Source organism: Talpa occidentalis, unplaced genomic scaffold, assembly GCF_014898055.3.
Source record: "Talpa occidentalis isolate TD23 unplaced genomic scaffold, MPIMG_talOcc4v2.1 talOcc4.15, whole genome shotgun sequence".
Taxonomy (NCBI): domain Eukaryota; kingdom Metazoa; phylum Chordata; class Mammalia; order Eulipotyphla; family Talpidae; genus Talpa; species Talpa occidentalis.
In genome coordinates this window covers 70,711,610-70,730,465 of record NW_023601543.1, presented here as the reverse complement: position 1 = coordinate 70,730,465, position 18,856 = coordinate 70,711,610, and the positions used below count along the sequence as shown (strand labels likewise).

At 42.7% G+C, this 18,856-nt stretch overlaps 1 protein-coding gene across 1 annotated transcript in view; it reads right to left on the bottom strand.

Annotated features, from left to right (window-relative positions):
• DMD (dystrophin) overlaps nt 1-18,856 on the bottom strand; it is a 1,988,221-nt gene that overhangs the window by 61,199 nt on the left and 1,908,166 nt on the right. The window contains 2 exon segments of the mRNA XM_054695791.1: nt 1,251-1,417; nt 18,627-18,784. Coding sequence (XP_054551766.1) covers nt 1,251-1,417; nt 18,627-18,784 — 325 coding nt within the window.

Below are 18,856 nucleotides of genomic sequence, written 5' to 3'. Positions count from 1 at the left end.
ACAAAGCTATTATTAGGAAACAAAGTAGTAAAACAAGTCGAAGCATAACTAAAAAAGAGTATTTACTTAGCTGCTAAGTGGATTCTGAACAGGCACAGACTATATAGCTAGTTTACAGCCTTGTGGCTTATTCATCACTATGGAAACCTTGATGTTGATCCAGATGTTTAAATACATCATCGTTTCAGAATTTGAATTCAAGAGTATTGTTCAATAAGATGAATTCGTTTAAAAACATCCTCTCTCCCCAAACTGGTCAACCGGGCTGAAGATTTTAAGAGCCAATTGTTTTCCAGGACATTTTAAGACTATCAGAGTAATAACCTGCTATGTTTCCTCTCTTTCACTTTTCAATTTATAAAGAACACTTTATTTAGCTGCTTTGTGAATCTTTCATTTATTTGCATATTTTATATTCCCTTAGAAGTTCATTAGGACACGATGCAAAAAGTAATCAGATCACGGAGGAAGAAGTTCTAGGGTGCTTAAAACACTTCTTGTTACTTCAGGGGGAAGAAAATGGTGCAAAGTGGGTAAGGAGACGGAGTGACTGCGATGGGTCTCCTCAAATAGAATCGCATCTAGTTTTAGAACTGATTTTTGGAGAATTTCCACAAACAGGAAAAACCGTAGCAAAAAGAGATAGAATGTCTGGGGTCCAGGAAGGAGGAGGCACAGCTTGTCTGTACACCCCTGAAGGACAGACATCTGCATGGAGACAGCCAGCAGTCCTGCCACCAACAATGTGGCTCCGAAGAGCGAGGGTGGAAAGGGACACTGCCTAATGAGTCAGAGCCACCGAAATAATCCAGCCATCAGGGGAGCAACAGAGTGATCGATGTTCCAGCCCAGTCACCTCCTTGCCCACTCTGCAGGAGGACGAGCTAACAGCAACTGGTGCAGGAGATTAAAGAGCACGTCATTAAAAGGTGAGAAACAGGGCCTCCCCGGTGGCGCAGTGGTTGAGCGCTGGGCTGCGAAGCTGCCCGCAGCCTCTGCAGCGCCGGTTCAATCCCCGGCCGCTGGTGAGGGTCCCACATGGCGCGCAGACCTCTCCTGCCGCCCGCTGCTCCCCTCAGCAGTGTACTTCGTCACTCTGCCTGTTCTGTTTCCCGCTCTGGCTCTGGTGAATTCTCTCACCCTCCCGCGCTTCTGACTGTACCCAGTGCTTGTATAAATAAATAAACAAAATCTTAAAAAAAAAAAGGTGGGAAACAGGACAAGAAATGAGTTCTCTTGGTTCCTAGTACCTGAATCCGATGATCGGACACTCCTTGCAGATGTTGCACTTGGCCTGATGCTTGGCAGTTTCTGCAGCAGCCACTCTGTGCAGGACGGGCAGCCACACCATGGACTGGGGCTCCAGTCTCATCCAGTCGAGGAAGAGGGCTGCTTCAATCTCAGGTTTATTGTTAGCCTGCGAAGACAGGAGGGAGAGCGAAGCGGGGCCAGAGAATGCAAGAAGGGAAAGGAGGCATATGTCAGTCCAAGTAAAATTAAAAGAAAGAAAAAAAAACATAGTTGCACAAAAGGCCCACTTTTCACAGCCTGTGTCTGCACATGTTCAGGGAACAGCCACACGCACTACCTCCCCTCCCCCCCACCCCCAAGGCTTTGGTAGACAGCTCTGACTCTGCTTGGCTACTAGATGACAAGAAAGCAAAACCAAACAAACAAATGGAAAAGGTAAAGCAAAACACACACTCGAGCAAAACTGTATTTAGCTCTAGTTTTTGAACTGACAGAAGAGTTAGCCAGAAGTAAGATGTGAGCGTATATTGCTATTTCAAAGGGGGGGGGGAGAGGGAGAAGACAACACAGGAACTCCTGATTGCCTTTTTTCCCTAGAACATTTAGTTCTGTGTTTCATAGAACCGTAATGAAGAGGCTTTCAAAGTCAGCTGGTGGTAACATTTCACTTTGCAGACGAGAACACTGAGCCATAGATGAGAGGGGTGGCTTTTCAGAGGCCATGCAGCTAAATGGCAGTGGAGTTAAGACTAGAAGCCAGCCCTCCAGGCCCAGTGCCGTGCGCCGGTGGGAGGGGGCCTGCTGCTTCTGTCTCTTTCATGCTCTCGTGCTTTCAAAATCTGATTTCATACATACCATTCTGCTCAGACCGCACAATTATTTCCGAAAATACGAACTATATTTATCACTTGATTTATATGTTACTGTAGTCATGCATGTTAATTATTTTTTTTAACTGGAAAAGACCATGTTTTAATGTTTCATACTGTCAGATTGGCCCATAGATCGACCACATGGTTTTTGTTGCCTCCTTCATCTAATACATTCCATGTGGAATATCCCAAGTATAGCCTCAGAGTTTCTTTCCTCTGGTGAGTGTCTCTTGGTGGCAAATTCCTCAGGTTTTCTTTGTCTGAAAATATCCTTTTTTTAACCCATATTCTTGAGAGCTGTCTTGGTGATGTACAGAATTTTAGACTGCAAAGTATTTTTGTTTTGTTTGTTTTTTAGCACAACTGAGCTGTTACTCCACCTTCCCCTGGCTTCCTCTTTTGCTACTGTTGAAAAGTCAGCAGTAGAGCTGACTGATGCTTCCTTGAAGGTAATCTGTCCCTTTCCAATCTTGTGTCCCCACGGTTTCATTTATGCTTCTTAGGATTCACTGTTCTTCTTCAACCTGTAGTTTATAGAGTCTTTAGTCAGCGTTGGAATCCTCTCCACCATGGTCTAAACAAGCAGTACCACTTCTCCATTCTCCCTCTTCCCTGCTCAGAGAAATCGAGTGGATAAATAATAGTCTTTCTCAATGTAGCCGCCATTTCTCTGAACAGGCCTTCCCTCATTTTCCCTTTTTTGCATCCTTCTGTATTTCACTCCTAAGAATTCTTTGTGCCTGATTGCGTGGGTTATCTATCTTTCTCCTTAGCAGCATCCAGTCCACTATAAGCCCGAACAGTAAGTTTTAAATGTTTGGTCCTTATACTTAAAATAGGGCTCGTTCTCACTCACCTTAGCTTCCTGTGACCTTATTATTATTTTTTTAATCCCATTGCCCTTAAAATATTTTCTGGAGATACTTGCAGCTTAGGAATGGAAGTGCCCCCTCCAGAGATGATTTGCTTTTGCCAACAACCAAGGGGCACTACCGGTTCCAGGACCAGTGTCAACTGCATATATGACAGGCTATTTAGAGTCAGCATGTTCACCTGTTACTTCCACTGGAATGTGTCCCCTGATAAAGACTCAATTCACATTTCAGACAAAAAGGCAATAGGTTTTGCACCAACAGGTCATTTAAGCTTCCACACCGCCCACTTCAGCAGAACTCCAGTCTTTTACCCTGATTGCAAATTTAACAACATGATAATAAGCTGGTTAACCTTGGATTTCCCAGAGGCAAAATGGTATCATTCAAGCTACTGATCAAAAGCTTTCATTGAGCACTTTCTCTGTGTAGAGTACCATCACAGAGGTACTTCGTGGAAAATTTTTTTAAAAAATTAAAAAAGAATGATAGGACCTAAAGATGAAAGGAACCGTGTGAGTTCATCCTCTCTGAATGGCACCATGGAACTCTCAGACCTTCCACAGTCATCAACTCCAAACTCTTATCCGAATGCCAGTGTGTTCTTAAAGCCACCATAGAAAACCACCCACGTGTGGGAGCAAACTTCCGTGTACAAATAGGCCCGTCTACAGTGCTCCATCACGCTGAGCTGGAGTCTGCCAGTGCGGCAAACAGGAGCGGAGGCTCTGGGGTGGAAGCCTCAGGGGTCCAACCCCACCACTGCCACTTCCTGGCTGTGTGACCTGGGGGAAAACCTTTCTGTCTCTCTGTCTCCATGCTCCTCAGTGATGACATGGAACTATTCATAGCACCCACCTCATAGGGTTGTTTTAAGATGTAAATGAGTTAACAAATGAAAGGAACAGCGCTGGACACACAGCAAGAGCCCGGTCGGCCTTATCCGTCTGAGCAGAAACCCAGAAGCTCTCAGCCTTCACACAGCCCTTTCAGTATTTGATCAGAGCCGTCTCGTGTCCATGCCTCTTCATCCCCCTTCCTTTCATATCCTCCTCACCTGACATGGCTTGGTTTGCATTGTTCTTTAGAAAACTGTTCTCCAAACAGGATCTGCTGGAAATGCTGCCTCCATTTCTCGGGACAGTATAATGGGATGACTTTCTTTTGTTTTCCACTATAGGCTCACCTCGGGCTTCCACTCAACTAAAATCCCTGGGTCAGTGTTTCCCAGTGTGGCCAGCAGATCAATCATGAGCCAAAACACTTCACGAAGAGGGCAAAATAACTGAGGAAATCTCACACATTGTAGCTGCCTCTTAAAATTCTTAACCCCCGTTAACATAGTAAGAGCTGAGGAGGTTGTCAGTAAAGAAACACGTTGAACTTCCTTTAACCTCACAATTTCCCACACTACAATTACTCAGCCATTCCAAGACCTCTCTCTCGCTCTCTCGCTCTCGCTCTTTTTTAAATTATAAAGCCTGTGAATATCACAAGGTACCGATGCCCTGTTGGGCATGATGGGAAATGCTGTTCTTGGCTTTTGCCAGTGATTCCTCCACTCTGTACTTGTTAATGTGGGATTTGTTTCCATTCTGCCAAAGACTTTCCTGTACAAGCCCACTGTACAAGCTCATCGATATCTTAAGAACCCTGACTCTGACAGTCTGTGAATTGGGCCATTCTTTCCCACTCTGTAATTTTTACATTTTAAAACGAGTGTGTTCTGGCTGCCTCAAAAAGTCGCTGGCGAAAGCCTCAAACAGGCCAAGGCCACGGCCAAGAATGAGTCATACCTTCGCCTGCCATCAGCACAAAGCCAGGATTCAGTCCTCTCTGGGTGGTGAGCTATGACTCGTTCCAGTCTTAGTACCACCTAGTCTCCATCTTGTATGCAGGCACAATGGGAGGCTATACAGAAGAAAGGTATGTTGCAGCTACAATATGTCCTATAATCTCTTGCTCCACTGGTCTAGAAACCAACTTGATCAAATAACTCTTTCTAAGCAGGAGACAAGCCATAATAAAAGGGCAGTATATTCTTTCCCAGGAGCACTAATTCATCCTATTTAAAACATGGGTTCAATTGTTGCTTAATCTGAACCTGCATATTGTTTCTTAGGTTTAAGTGGTAATTTAATAAATTCAAAGACATACTACAGAGTTAGGGATTGAGGCTTAATACCAAAAGTGTGATAAGAACAGAAGGCTTCCATTCATTCTGGAAGCCTGCAGAAAGAATCAGACCACGAGTCAGCAACAAATGGAGGTGTAAAATAAATAAATACATACATACATAAAAAGAATACCACGTCTGTGATGTATAACTGGGGGCATGGCCAAGTAGAGGGTGAGGAAGTGATCTAATTACCCTCAGTCCTGTTCAAACCCTTCTCAGAAAACGGTACCTGGTGGTGGTGGCTAAGGCTGCCCCAGAACTCAGAAGAAGCTTGGCAGAAAGGCAAAACGATAATTAAAGGGTTTGAAAGACCTATGAGAACAGCTTAAGGGAATTGGGATTATTTAGCAATGGAAGAAAAAAAAAGTGAACAAGCAAGAAAGAGTAGCTGAAGGGGCGATTTAAAAACAGTTTTCAATTATGTGAATGGCTCTCACATAGGGGCCTGTGACCAGCTGTTCGATCCCTCCACTGAGGACAGAACAAGAAGGAGCAGGCTTAAGCAGCATGAAGAATTTAGGCTGTGACTCACACGGAAGAATTTCCTGATGCTGAAAGTTGTTAAAGCATTAGTGTGAATTAGCAAGGGAAGCTATAGAATGTTCTTTTCCAAAATGCTGTAGTTTCTCCTGTGCTTAAAAGTTGGAAATTCTCAGGGTTCTTTTTACCTCCTCGGAAGCAAGATGCATCATTTTGGTTCTTTCAAAACTGCTTGCCTATGCCAACTGACAGCACTGGAGACAAGATAGGAAGATTCACATGCTCGTTCTACTCCGATCTTTCATTTTTACTACAAACCATTATGTTTCCTAATGGTATAGTCCCTCCTTTTGTTTGGCAGCAAAAACCAGGCTAGCTTCTATAAAGATGGAAAAGGTCTAGAATTAAACCCCGGCTGGAATTATACTTCCAGCATTCTAGGAAAATTAAATAGGATAGATGGGAATGGTAGGAAGTCACTGAGGTCAAAAGACAGGCACGATACCATTGGACTACGATCACCCTTGCAAGTGTCATGGTTTGCTGACACACACATAGACTTCGGAATATCTCCTCTAGGGAGCAAGGATGACTTTGTCTAGACACTGTGCCACTTTTATTCCATTTAGACAGAGACTCTTAGAATGGGTCATTTGGTCCTGGGTTTGCTTTGGTGTTCTGTTTTGTTTTTGGCCTACCTCCTCCTCCACATGCACACACAAAAAGCAAAGCTATCACAGCCTTTTTCATTGTTGAGACCACACTAGGGACGTATCCTGGCTTCAGAGGACTTCACTCCGTTGGCCCTCACCTCTCAGCAACCGTCCATACATGAAGGCTGGGGAGCGGGATCTTTCCTGTCTCTGTCATGACTGCTGCTCCATTAAAGCAGGTCACAGTGTGGTTGATACAGATGTCATTTTAATAAGGTAAAAAGGTGGTTAAAGCAATTCTAATACCTGGAATCTGGTACCAAGGGATGTAATTCAAAAGACATTATCTGGCAAGTCTGGAGTTAGAGGATCTGCAAGAGTTCAGAATAACATTTGGATCTCTTTCATGTTGTGCTCCCCATAAACCCTTAGGCACTGAGAGAACAAGCCCCAAATGGCGGCCAGGGGATCAACTTGAACACTCATTTTTCTTTCAGCATCACAGTATCAATTCATGGCTACAGAAGGTATGCGATGGGTAGACTTCTCCCCAAGCACCACACTGTAGCTGCCATAAACACATGCACGTTTTTTTTAAAGAGGCAGCCATTGGTATCTCAATTGTCAGGTTTTTGAAAATAAACAGGTCAATTCTTAATAAACTGGAAAAAAAATGAGTAGCGAGATAAGAGATCACACCCAGTAGATTTGGGATGATAAAGAAGAGAAATGTCCTGGAAATAATGCTTGGACTCAATGTCCTAGATTGCAGATTACTTAAAAACAGGAAAGGTGTTTCTATACCTGCCACAAAAGTTTGCTGAAGTGAATGATGGGTGGCAATTAAGCTGCAGTACAATCACACAAAATAAAAGAGTTATTATAACTGAAAGAGGCTTGGATGGAAAAAAAAAACCTGCTTAGTCATTGTGGAGCATAAAACAATCTCAGTGGGCTCCTCTAAGAGGCAGGAGACAAAATTACATCTGCAACTTCCCAAAGTTTACTTTTAAATGGTTTTTAAAGTCAGTGTCTCCACTGATTCGTCTGTTATGCTGTCACATACTAAAGGTGAATAGCCTAGTTCTAGATTTGGAGAATATGATCAGAATGATCTGGTTTAAAATATAAGAGGACACAACATTCATAATGGGGGACCCACAGGCAGGCAGCCATACTTTATGTCAGAAGTTCTCAAGCAGAACCGAATCTGTACCCCAGAGGACATCTGACAACGTCTGAAGACATTTTTGGTTGTTACGACCAGGAGAGAGGGTGCTATGGGGGTCTGACTAGATGGGGGCCAGGATTCTGCTAACCAGCCAACACTGCCCAGGACAGCTCCCTACACTCAACAATTACCCAGATCAAAGTGTCGGTCGTGCCAAGACTGAAGATCTCTACCCTAATGTTAACATCTTACATTACCATGGTTCATTTGTCAAAATGCTGAAACTAACACGAGTACATTTCCAGTAACTAAACAGCAGATTTCCCGGAGCACCCTGCAGGCACCTAACAGGCAGGCAGCTATACTCCGCAACACTGAGCCTGAGCAGCCCTGACAGGCCTGGTCAACTGCTAATTGGGAAAGAAAGGCCACTCTGGTTAATATATTGTGGAGAGAGGGAAAAACAGGGACTAACAAGAAATCCCAAGCTGGAAGTTACAGAACATGCTAAAATTGTACACCCTGATCAGAAATCAAGCTGCTTCTCAGACAGACAACTCAATGTACTATATTCCAGGATAAACAGTAGCAGACATATATTAAATCATGGCAAATAATTATCCAAAGCAAGGCAAAGCAGGTCAGCTAGCACGACAGAGAGTATGTGTGTGCAAACATACATGCGTACATGTACGTGAGTGTGTGTTTTCATTCTAAACAAAGTTCCTGCCCATTAAGCGGAAACCTAATAACCAAATATATCCATAATGCATACATAGAATTTTGAAGCATTCTTATTGGCAGAAAAAGGTAAATTTATGGAAAACACCGGGGACAAACCAGAGTTTTTTTTTTTAAAAGGTTAATTTCTCCATCCTGGGCATTTTCATTTCCTATATTCCTAGTAAAATGTTTCCTTCATAGATCCAAATAACCACTTCAATATTGCTGTCATTCTTAATAGGTAATGGCACTAAAGGATGACAACCCAGCTTTTCTGGAGAGCGTTGTAAAAAACGCTGGTGTTTGGAAAGGTTTGCTAAATTTAATTTTCTCGAAACTGTTTTGTGAATTGTCATCTGTACACAAGGATTGAAAACTACAAGGAGAATAGCTAGCCAGGGTCAGACAGCATAGGACAGGCAGTTCCTGACTGTTCCCTGAGCTGTTATTACAATTTCTTTAACAACCTCTAAATCTACCAAGGGCATCGGCAGAATATTTTACATAAGAGAGAAGTCTGTACTAGCAATGAACATAAAAGGAGAAACAAGAACAAGTTGTAAAGAATATTAATGACTCTTTTTCCAAACAATCCCAATTTTTATGAAAATCAAATGAGTGATAAAAAAATCTCCTATAAAAATACTTGAAACCTGCATGTAACAAATGGAAACAGTAGCAAGGTGGCATTTTGATCCTCTCAGGCATAAGATTCTTGTCTTCCCCTTGAGTTGCTGAGCAGACCACGGTGGGGCACGAGGATCCATGGGATGTTTTTTCACATCGTTTTTAGTGTGGGCTCCTTCTGTTCAGAGAACCGTTGGTCTCGTGTGAAAGGCCACCCTCTATTTACAAGACTGTTTTCTCTCATATCTCAGTTACAGCTGGTACCAGCAGGTCAGGTAAGACTTTGCTGATAATGACCAAGCTTTGAGATAAGTACAGTAATTCCTTTCCCTTTCTGCTTTTCCTTTTATAACATTCGGCGTGGCATCAAAGAAACTCGGGGAGAAGTAACTCTTGAGACAAGTCTGTTGAACTTTATGTTGCAGATGAAAAAAAGGTTCAAAGAGGTTAAGGAAACAGCTCAGGATTATCTATTGTTTTAATATTTAAGTAGGTATGTTTAAAGTAGTCTTAAAAAGAGAGGACAGAGTCATTTCCTATGGGAGCATGCAGGCCGATCTCCAAAATCTTCGGAGTCTTTAATTTGTTTGAGAGCGCTAGGAGTCCTGACAGCGAGGGCCTGCCTGGGTTAGTGCCCAGGCACCAAGTTGTAAACGGAATCTCTTCTGATCTACCGAGAGCCAGCTGAGGGTACGAGTCCACGAAAACTGCTGTGCTACATGCAAACTCTTATCTCCTGGAATCACCTCGCCCCCTTTCTTGTAGGTATAACGTGTCCTTCCTCCTACTGTTAAATGCTACCGCATGTCTCAGCCTCATGGATCTATGGGTGCAGTTATACCAAAGTAGCAGAAAGGAAAAAAAGGAAACAAAAGCCCATGAGCTTCTCCTTAGCACATAGCTTGCACTCTATGTTTTGTTCAATTTGTCACTCCCACAAAAGAGTTGGCGAATATGAAAAAGTATCAGGCATATTGCTATGGGGAGAAAGTACTGTCAATTCTATGTACTGACATTTTAAGCAGTGACATGGCAAACATAGTCTCCAAAGGCAGTTTAGTTAGAAGCTCCATTGTTTGTATACGGCAAGTCGCCCTGGATGTTCATAGTGATAGCCCCAAAAAGAGGGGGAAAGTGGGAGTTCTTTTTCCCCTCCAAAAGACCAGCAGAAAGTATCATAGAAGTAGAAACTCATCATTATATAAGCACCAATATAAAAATTAGAGAAGATTCATCAATGGAGGTTAAACCGTAAGGCGAAAGGCAATAGAGGAATAGGACATTCATAGGGTCTCAAATCTCTCTCTCTCTCTCTCTCTCTCTCTCTCTCTCTCTCTCTCTCTCTCTCTCACACACACACACACACACACTATGATTACAAAGGGGAAGGATTGTAATCGAGTTATCTGGCACACTCTACCTAAATACTGTTAGCACTACCAATAAGAACAGAGTGTTATTTGGTCCTTCCAGGTGTGATGCAGTGGTAACTATACAAGATCTTCTCTAGAAGTCTTGTCAAGAAACTTAAACCTAAGTCTAATAAGGAAACAACCAGAAACATCCAGAGTATGGGCCATTCTGTAAGAGAACTGGCCTGGACACGTCAAAGGTGTCAATGTCATTAATAAAAAAAAAACAAAAAAGCTGGGATACTGTTCTGATTAAGTGAAAGCACAGACATGAAAAGGAAATGTAACAAGAACCTTGACTGGGTCCTGGAAGAAAAGAGGCAGCTGTAAGGAACATTCTGGGGCAGAGGGGAAATTTCCATGTGGACTTCATGTCAGATGATACTACTGAGTTAATGTTCAACTTGTTTGTGATGAGGCTGTGAAAGTGATTGGAGCATGGCTTTTTAAAATGAGATGCATGGTGAAGTACTTAGGGGTTCACGGTTTATGCTATGATGCCCCATTACTTTTAAATCTATCTCTGTGTGGATATTCACATACAGGTATATGCTGTAAAGAGTGGGGACGGAGGAAAGTATAAATAAAAAAACCCTCTAAGTATGGGGGAGAGATGTCTGAGAAGTACAGGTGTTCACTATACCACCCTGTCGACTCTATCTTACACTTGTAACTTTTCCAAATTAATAACCGCTTCTTGGCCTTTTGGCTAAGATCAAGGGTGGTGCCTTTCCAGAATGAAATGCTGCTATTTCTTCCAAGTCACCCTTCCATGGGGCAAACGAGTTAGGCAGAGAGTGGGTAAGAGTGACTGAGTAACTGTGAAAGGGTCAGGGGAATGGCAGGAATGTCAAAGGTATAAAATGTGAGAAGCTCCTTGGGGTTAATTTTCTCAAAAACACCGGAAGGTTAATATCAAACTGATTTCCTTCTTGTTCTCTGACCTTCAATGTCCCCAAAGCATCCCCTGATAGAGTCTTGCCCACGTGTGCTTTTCCCCAATGCCAATTGTGACTTTTTGGCATAAAACTGAGTTTAAGAATCCCCATATTTATGGCAGTTTTTCATGTTTGAAGTATGGATGGGGAGGTTAAGAGTCGTGTTCGTGAAATAAGAAAAGTCTTCCGATAACTGCTGTCTTGGGTAGAAATCAAGTATTTTATTTAAAGTTCTAAGATAATGAGCAGGTTGGAGGCCAGCAGTCACTGCTCTAAATATTAATCAGGACTCTGAAACATCCATTAAAGATAAAATCAGCCCAAACAATAACACACAGGGATTATCCACTATTCATTTACATGTTCAAGGACAACTGTCCTGATCTCAGCCTCTCCACTCCACCTAATAAACCAATTAACACCACGGCTCCAGGGAACATCAGCACAATTTTAAAATCTATGCAAATCCATAAGTATACTCAATGCTAGTAATTTATGCTAGGGAGTTCTTATTTAACAGAAGAGTTTCACATATACCTGGGGAAGCACATCTATCCCGTAGGTAACATGGAATAGACTTTCTCAAGTATATATCACGACACATTATGCCAGATTACTGGATAGGAAGTTAGGACGAAAGTGGAAATAAAGAAAATGGAGAATGTTGAACTCAAATTTTCTTGTTTCCCTGAGCTTTTGGGTAAGTTTCAATGTGATTTAGAATGAGTGGTCATCTGATGAAAGGGAGGTCCGAATACACTTCCTACTAGAAGCATGGCTCTTAAAAATGACTTTTCAGGGCCTTCCCGGTGGCGCAGTGGTTGGGTGCTGGGCTGCGAAGCTGCCCACAGCCTCTGCCGCGCCGGTTCGATCCCCGGCTGCCAGCGAGTATCCCACATGGCGTGCAGACCTCTCCTGCCACACCCGCTGCTCCCCTCAGCAGTGTACTTCGTCGGTCTGCCTGTTCTGTTCCCCGCTCTGGTGAATTCTCTCACCCTCCCGCATTTCTGACTGTACCCAGTGCTTGTATAAATAAATAAATAAAATCTAGAAAAAATGACTTTTCACTAGCATCTCATGCATAAACTTGGAAGGGAGAGAGGAGAGAATGAGAAAGGAAAATTTAGTCATAACAATGAACTACCACTTTAGAAGGCGGAGAAGGGGAAAGGGAATGATGAGTGTTTTCCTAAGCCACAAATACATGAATGAAACAGGTTTCAATGACAACACAATTCTACTCTCAAAATACTGGTGAAGAAAACATCCATCACGTCACACTGAGAAGTTAACCAAACAAACCACAACAAATTAAGCGGATAATTATGAAGCTAAACCCACCATAGCATATAATTAAGGAAAAAAACAGCAGTAATTCAAAAACAATAGTCAACTCAAGGGAATGCTGATAACACTCTGATAAAAGATCTTTTTCAAAAAAATTGTAGGAATTTTAACTAACTGTTCACGAACTGGCCCAGTAGGAGTGCAGCGATGCTAACGTCTTTATGAATATCAACAACTGTAGTGACTTACTGATAGTGAAGTTACTAATGAAGCTCCGTCAGTCCAAAGGGTCATAAGCAGAAAGTCTGTGGAGCCAAACAGCCCATATTTTGATTGCTGAACAAAAAGCCAAAGGAAATCTCAGCAAAGTGGAATTATTAAGAGTTATTTCAAGGATAGAAAATGTAAATGATGATCATTTGGCATGGGAAATGCTGTCAAACTGATTAAGAAGTGTCCTGGCATGGTATTTTTAACACTCAGAGAGAACAGAATGCCAAGTCTCTCAAAATCTTGTCTACAGGGACTCGGTTATAGATAAAAGGAACTGTTCACGTAGCTGGCATTCTGTCATGTTACAATGCAATTTAGATTAATTATAGCTACCACTCAGTGAGCACCTACTGTGTACTCACTGTACCACCACAACTCGAAGGACTGGGACTCTATGGGCTCACAACCCCTGCGCCCTCCCCATCCCCACTACCCACCAGCAAGAGCTTAGAGTCTAGGATCATTAAAAAAAAAAAATAGCAGAGCTGGGATCAGAACCCAGGCAGTTGGCTTCTGGTCCTATGTGTTAACCACTCTGCTACTCACTACTCCAGATATCAGATATTCTGGAATGATTTATTGTGATATTGCGTGTGTGAATATGTAATGTTTGTTTCTCCACAGTTGAGGTTGTAATTTATTCTCATTTCTATATCATTCTATATTACAGCAACTGTGCATAGATGATATTCATTTTTGTCATATGAATATAAAAATTCAGAAGAGATGAAAAAGCCACTTATTCATTTTGAATGCATGAATACAACAGAAGGCAGAAAACAGATGTAAAATAAACAGATTTTGACACCAGGCTCTTGTAGGTGAAGCATGTTGAATATAAAGTTGGTATACTCGATTCCATCTAAACAATCAAGTCCTTAAAATGTTTACTGAAGAAAATACTACAAAGACAATCAATGGGGGAAGGGAAGAGATACAATTCAGGACACTGCCTAATACCAACTGACAGATACATACCCTTTCCTGGAGTCACAAATGGGAAGTTTTACCACCTAAAAGGGAGTATTACTTGGTTTCATTTGGGGGTACACTGGATGTCTGCAACTGGAAATAGATTTTTTAAACAAAGATAGAGCATTGTGTGTACGCACGTATTGGGGTACAGGTATTCATTTATCCATGTCATCGTCTTACAACCCGGAATTCATACAAGGGATCACATTAATACTCTCTTAGTTTAGCAGTCTAGTATTTTAACTTGTTGAAGTCATCTATTTCTACTCAGACAATTTAGCAGAAGGAAACACTGGCTTGGAACATATGGAGTTTGGGTTTGATGTCTCGTTCTGACATAATATAATTACAGGATGTAGAATATACTCACTCTGCCTCTGGGCTTTAGTTTTCTCATCTGAGAAAAGAAGGAAGGGGGTGATCTGCAGGGTTCCTTTGGGCAGTCTCCGTGACTCATAGCCAGGCAGACCTGGCCACCAAGGTCCTATAGACTGATCTATTGCATGGATGTCTCTATGGACGATGAAAGAGGAGCACCCTGATGAGGCATTAATGGAAGCTGTCATTGTGAAACAAGTTAGTTTCAAAGCTACTTCTAGTACCATCCAAGAGTCTATTTGCCAGGAAATGTGCTGACTGCAGTGTGCTCCCAGCGTAGAAACCTACCCTATCACCTCATTCACCGTCAGTCACAAGACCACCATCAAATCCCTAAGTTGACAGTGAAACTTCCTCTTTAATAGTCACAGATATGACTTCATTTCCTGGCCTAATGGATAATTCCTGAAAGAGCCTAAACTGATTTTTAAATAGGCAACATTTTATTTGAACTTGATGGGCAATTTTATTCTTTGTCTCTCTCTTTTCTCTAAGTTTTTGGGTTTTCCCCACAATTTTTTTTTTCATTGTGGTAAAATACAATAGCAACATTGACTATCTGAACCATTTTAAAGTGTCCAGTCCGCTGGTGTCAAGTACATTAATATTAGGTAATCATCAGCACCATCCAACTCCAGATCAGAGAGCTATAGGCTGAGAAAATCTTTCAAAGATCCTGCAAAGAACACTGCACGCGCAAACACACCCTGTTCTCCCTACCGCCACCAGGCTCTTGTCTAAATCAGAAGCTACAATGTCCCATCTATACCAACCTGAAAAGAAGTTTTCTAGTTGGTGATGAGAAAACAAAGGAAATCAAAGAACCAAAGTCTGAAATTATCCTTTGCAATACAAGGAATGCTGGTTTCTACCGGCTGCCTTGGAGCACAAGCTTGGCAAGGGCACCAGCCGGCCAATTCCCAAGGTCTTAAACTTGAAACAAAGGGTAGAGGGCATCTCCATGCCTGCTGTCTTCCCTTCAGAAAACATGTCATTTTCAGGGCCTCCCTTGGTGGCGCAGCGGTTGAGCAATGGGCTGCGAAGCTGCCCGCAGCCTCTGCAGCGCCAGTTTGATCCCCGGCTGCCGGCGAGGGTCCCACATGGCACCACAGACCTCTCCTGTCTCGCCCGCTGCTCCCCTCAGCAGTGTATTTTTTCAGTCTGCCTGTTCTGTTCCTCGCTCTGGCTCTGGTGAATTCTCTCACCCTCCTGCGCTTCTGACTGTACCCAGTGCTTGTATAAATAAACAAATCTTTAAAAACACAACAAAGAAAATGTCCTTTTCATACATGTGGCACAGTGGAAGGCAAGGTGGTTGCTGGGCCAGGATGTTGAGCCAGAAGTAATTGTTCACAGTGGATCTGTTCAAACCTATTGCAAATTGCTACAAAGTTGAGAGGTTCCCCAAATTTAAGTCATATAAAACACGTACACCTCTCCTGGCTGTTTATACAGAACATGCACAACATCATCACTAGAAACATCAATTTGCCAAAACTCACCTTCTTGAAATGAAGATTCCTCCCCTCCCTCCCCCATGTCTCCTATGTTCTTTGGTTTGCTGTGGCATCTCAAAATTGAGCAGGGACCCTGGATAGATGCCTGTTAATTCACTTTGGGAGGGGGCACAGCAGTAGCTTCGCAAGTGCATATTTGGGGAAGAGGTGGAGAATGGGACATGGACAAGCATACAAAGTCTTCCACCAGTGGAGGGACTTTAGGAACACGGACAAATTGTTCAGCCATGTAAACAACAATAAAAACAAAACCCAAAGTCTGCCAATTCTAGTCTCCCCAAAGGACTGGTGAGGATTAAGCACAAGAACGCGTGTGAGCAAAGGCCAAGTATTACCATCAGTAACGACAGTAGCGATACTATGTCTAAGCATGGTGGGTAGAAATGGTAAAGAGAAACTGTTTCACAGTAGTGAAAGCACACTGGGTGGTTATGGGCAACAGATCTGGAAAGCTCTGAGAGTCAAACAGCAAACTCAGGATGCCTTCAATAGACAAAGGAAAGAAACCGATGCTTTCTAAGGATGGTGCCACATGGTGAGGGCATCTGTCCAAACCAGTAAGACCATGGACGGGGAGTAGGGTGTGGAGGGCAGCATGATCAATGCACTTGGCGAGGCCTGAAAATGTGTCAGGGTGCAATGAAAAGGAATTAAACAAAAGATGTTCCTTTCCCTAAAAAAGGAAAAAGTGCTTTACTACGTTTTGTCCAATTTGAAATGTTCAAAGAAGACCATTCAGAAAATACCCACGAAGAGAAGAAATTAAAAACCACCTGTTAGCACTTGAGATCTGGACCGGTATCTTTTCATCCCTCTCCCCCCACCTCCCCAGTCTCACCAAAGATGTTCCCAAGAGCTTGGGGATTGGTCCCCCAGGATGTGTTTTCTCAGCAGGTAAGGGTGGATGGATGGTGCTCAAAGTTTGGACACAGAGATGAGAGTGTTTCTTTTCCAGAGACAGGAAGTAATGAAATAAGAAACATGGGGCTTGGGGGAGGGAGTCCTTCCGTCAAAGAAAGCAACAGGCAGACATGGAACAAAGGGCTGCACTCCTGGTGAGGGGCTAGCGCTGGGAAAAGAAGACCATCTGTCCCGCAGCCCCTTGTCCAGACAACCATATTCCAGCAAACCAGCAACTAGATCTTCATTATTACTACCAGCAAAAATAACTATGTGACTTGAGAGCTGCTGTTGCTACAATAGCCATCATATTACAAAATTTAAGCAAATCAACTGTTATATGCTTCAATGTAAACAATAGTATCTGTCAAACATATTTCAGTAAAAGACGGGCGGGGCGTGGTGGCTGCTTGAAGACCGTGGGCATGACACGCAGTGGCTGCAGGGCCCCCCCACCTCCAGGCACAGCAGGGCCCACCACCGCATGGAGATGGCTGTGCACAGCCGTGGCCTCGCCTTCACTCTTGACTAAATTCACAAAAGAGGCACAATTGTGTGTGTGTGTGTGTGTGTGTGTGTGTGTGTGTGTGAACATGTACATGAGTCTCACAGCCAGAACTCCAACAGTTAACTGCAACTTGACTAAAGAGACAACATCACTGAGGAAAACAATCCTCGTGTCAGCACAAGTTGTTTCATGTTGGAATTGGGCTAAAAAATGTATCTAGATTATTGTGACTAATTTTCACTGTACAGAAGTTACTTGTGTCTCCATTCTGGTATAGAAATATGAATGCAGTCACATGCAAAAAAGAATCTAGAGGAAGTGATGCCTATTCACATTTCTGTGCAGGGGGGAGGTTGAGTAAGAGCAGCAAAAATGCATTTATGTCTCCGTGCCCATTTTACATTTACAGCTAGGTTGCTATAATTTTGGCCAAACAATCAGTATATCCAACTCTACCTAAGTGGGCTTATTATGTGTGCATTTAGTCAGTTTGCCTAGTTAGTCATTAAATGAATACTCAAACTGTTTTAAACATCTAAATAATCACCATGTCCTTCCCAGGAGGTCTCTTCTAGTTTGATTCTAGCCTGTAGTTGAAGACAGCAGTCTAACCCAGTGATTTCTACTGCTAGTTCTGTTTGTTCATGGAATAAGAATAGATTGAAAAACCCCACAGAAGAAAAACAGCTCTTAGCAATTTTTTTTTTAAAGAAAACAACATAAGAACACTGTGAATTTTGTGATACTGGATATATCTCACTCCTCTGGTGCTGGTGGCATTACAAATAGAAAGACCTTTTTACGAAAAGCCATCTGGTAATGTATAGCAGAAGACACAAAGCTATTTTTATCCTTTAGTCTGGTAATCCCAGTCCTGAGAATTTATCCTAAGGAAAAAACTTCAATCACGGAAAAAAACTAAATGGATAAAGATGCTTGTTGCTGTATTACTTACCTTAAAAAAGACAGACAGCAACTAAGTGTCTGTCAATGCAGGGCTGGGCCATTTGGGAGGGAGAGGGTGGTTCTGGGGCACCAGTGGTGCTGTGAAAAAGGTAATGGGGAGCCAAAAGAGTCCAGACCTCTGACAATGTTCCAAGGTAAGGGAAGTCACCGTTCAGGCCTTAGAGTAACAGAGGTGTTGCCCAAGCTATAAAAAGATCTTATTTTTTCAAAAGGATAGCTGTGTTAGCTATTTATCAACAGTCACTGAAAAGGAGGCTCTCATGATAGAACCAGGTTAAAATGAAAACTAAGAGTCTCTACTTCCAAGGTCATTTTTTGATTTATGAAGAGATTTCTATGGCTGTGAGATGTAGTTTCTCCCTCACTGAGCCACTGGAGACTCCCTTTCCCAGCACCTTACTCAAAGTGGGATCTCCGCTGTACATGGAAATTTCTTTTCCTTCCTTTGTTGTGTCCTCTCTCCCCAAACCCAGAGTCTCAAAAGTCATCACTTAAAGAGGTCTCAGGTATCAAAAATGCCCTGCCAACCTGCCTACGGGAGAGCTCGTGTGCGAAACTGAAGTTCTGTTGCTTTCTTTTTTTTTCCCATTCATTTCTAAAATACAACCGAATAAATAGGTTACTTAGAAGGGTGAATCACTTACAAATTGGAAGCAGCTCCTGACACTCGGCTCAATGTTACTGCCCCCAAAGGATGCAACTTCACCCAACTGTCTTGGGATTTGGATAGAATCATGCAGGAGGAGGCCCAGTCTGCGCTGGTCACAAAATCCTGTTGAACTTGCCACTTGCTTGAAAAGGTCTACAAGAGAAAGAAGAGAATGGCCACAATCAAAAAGCAACACCATGTGGATGCCAGCAGAATCTACTGATG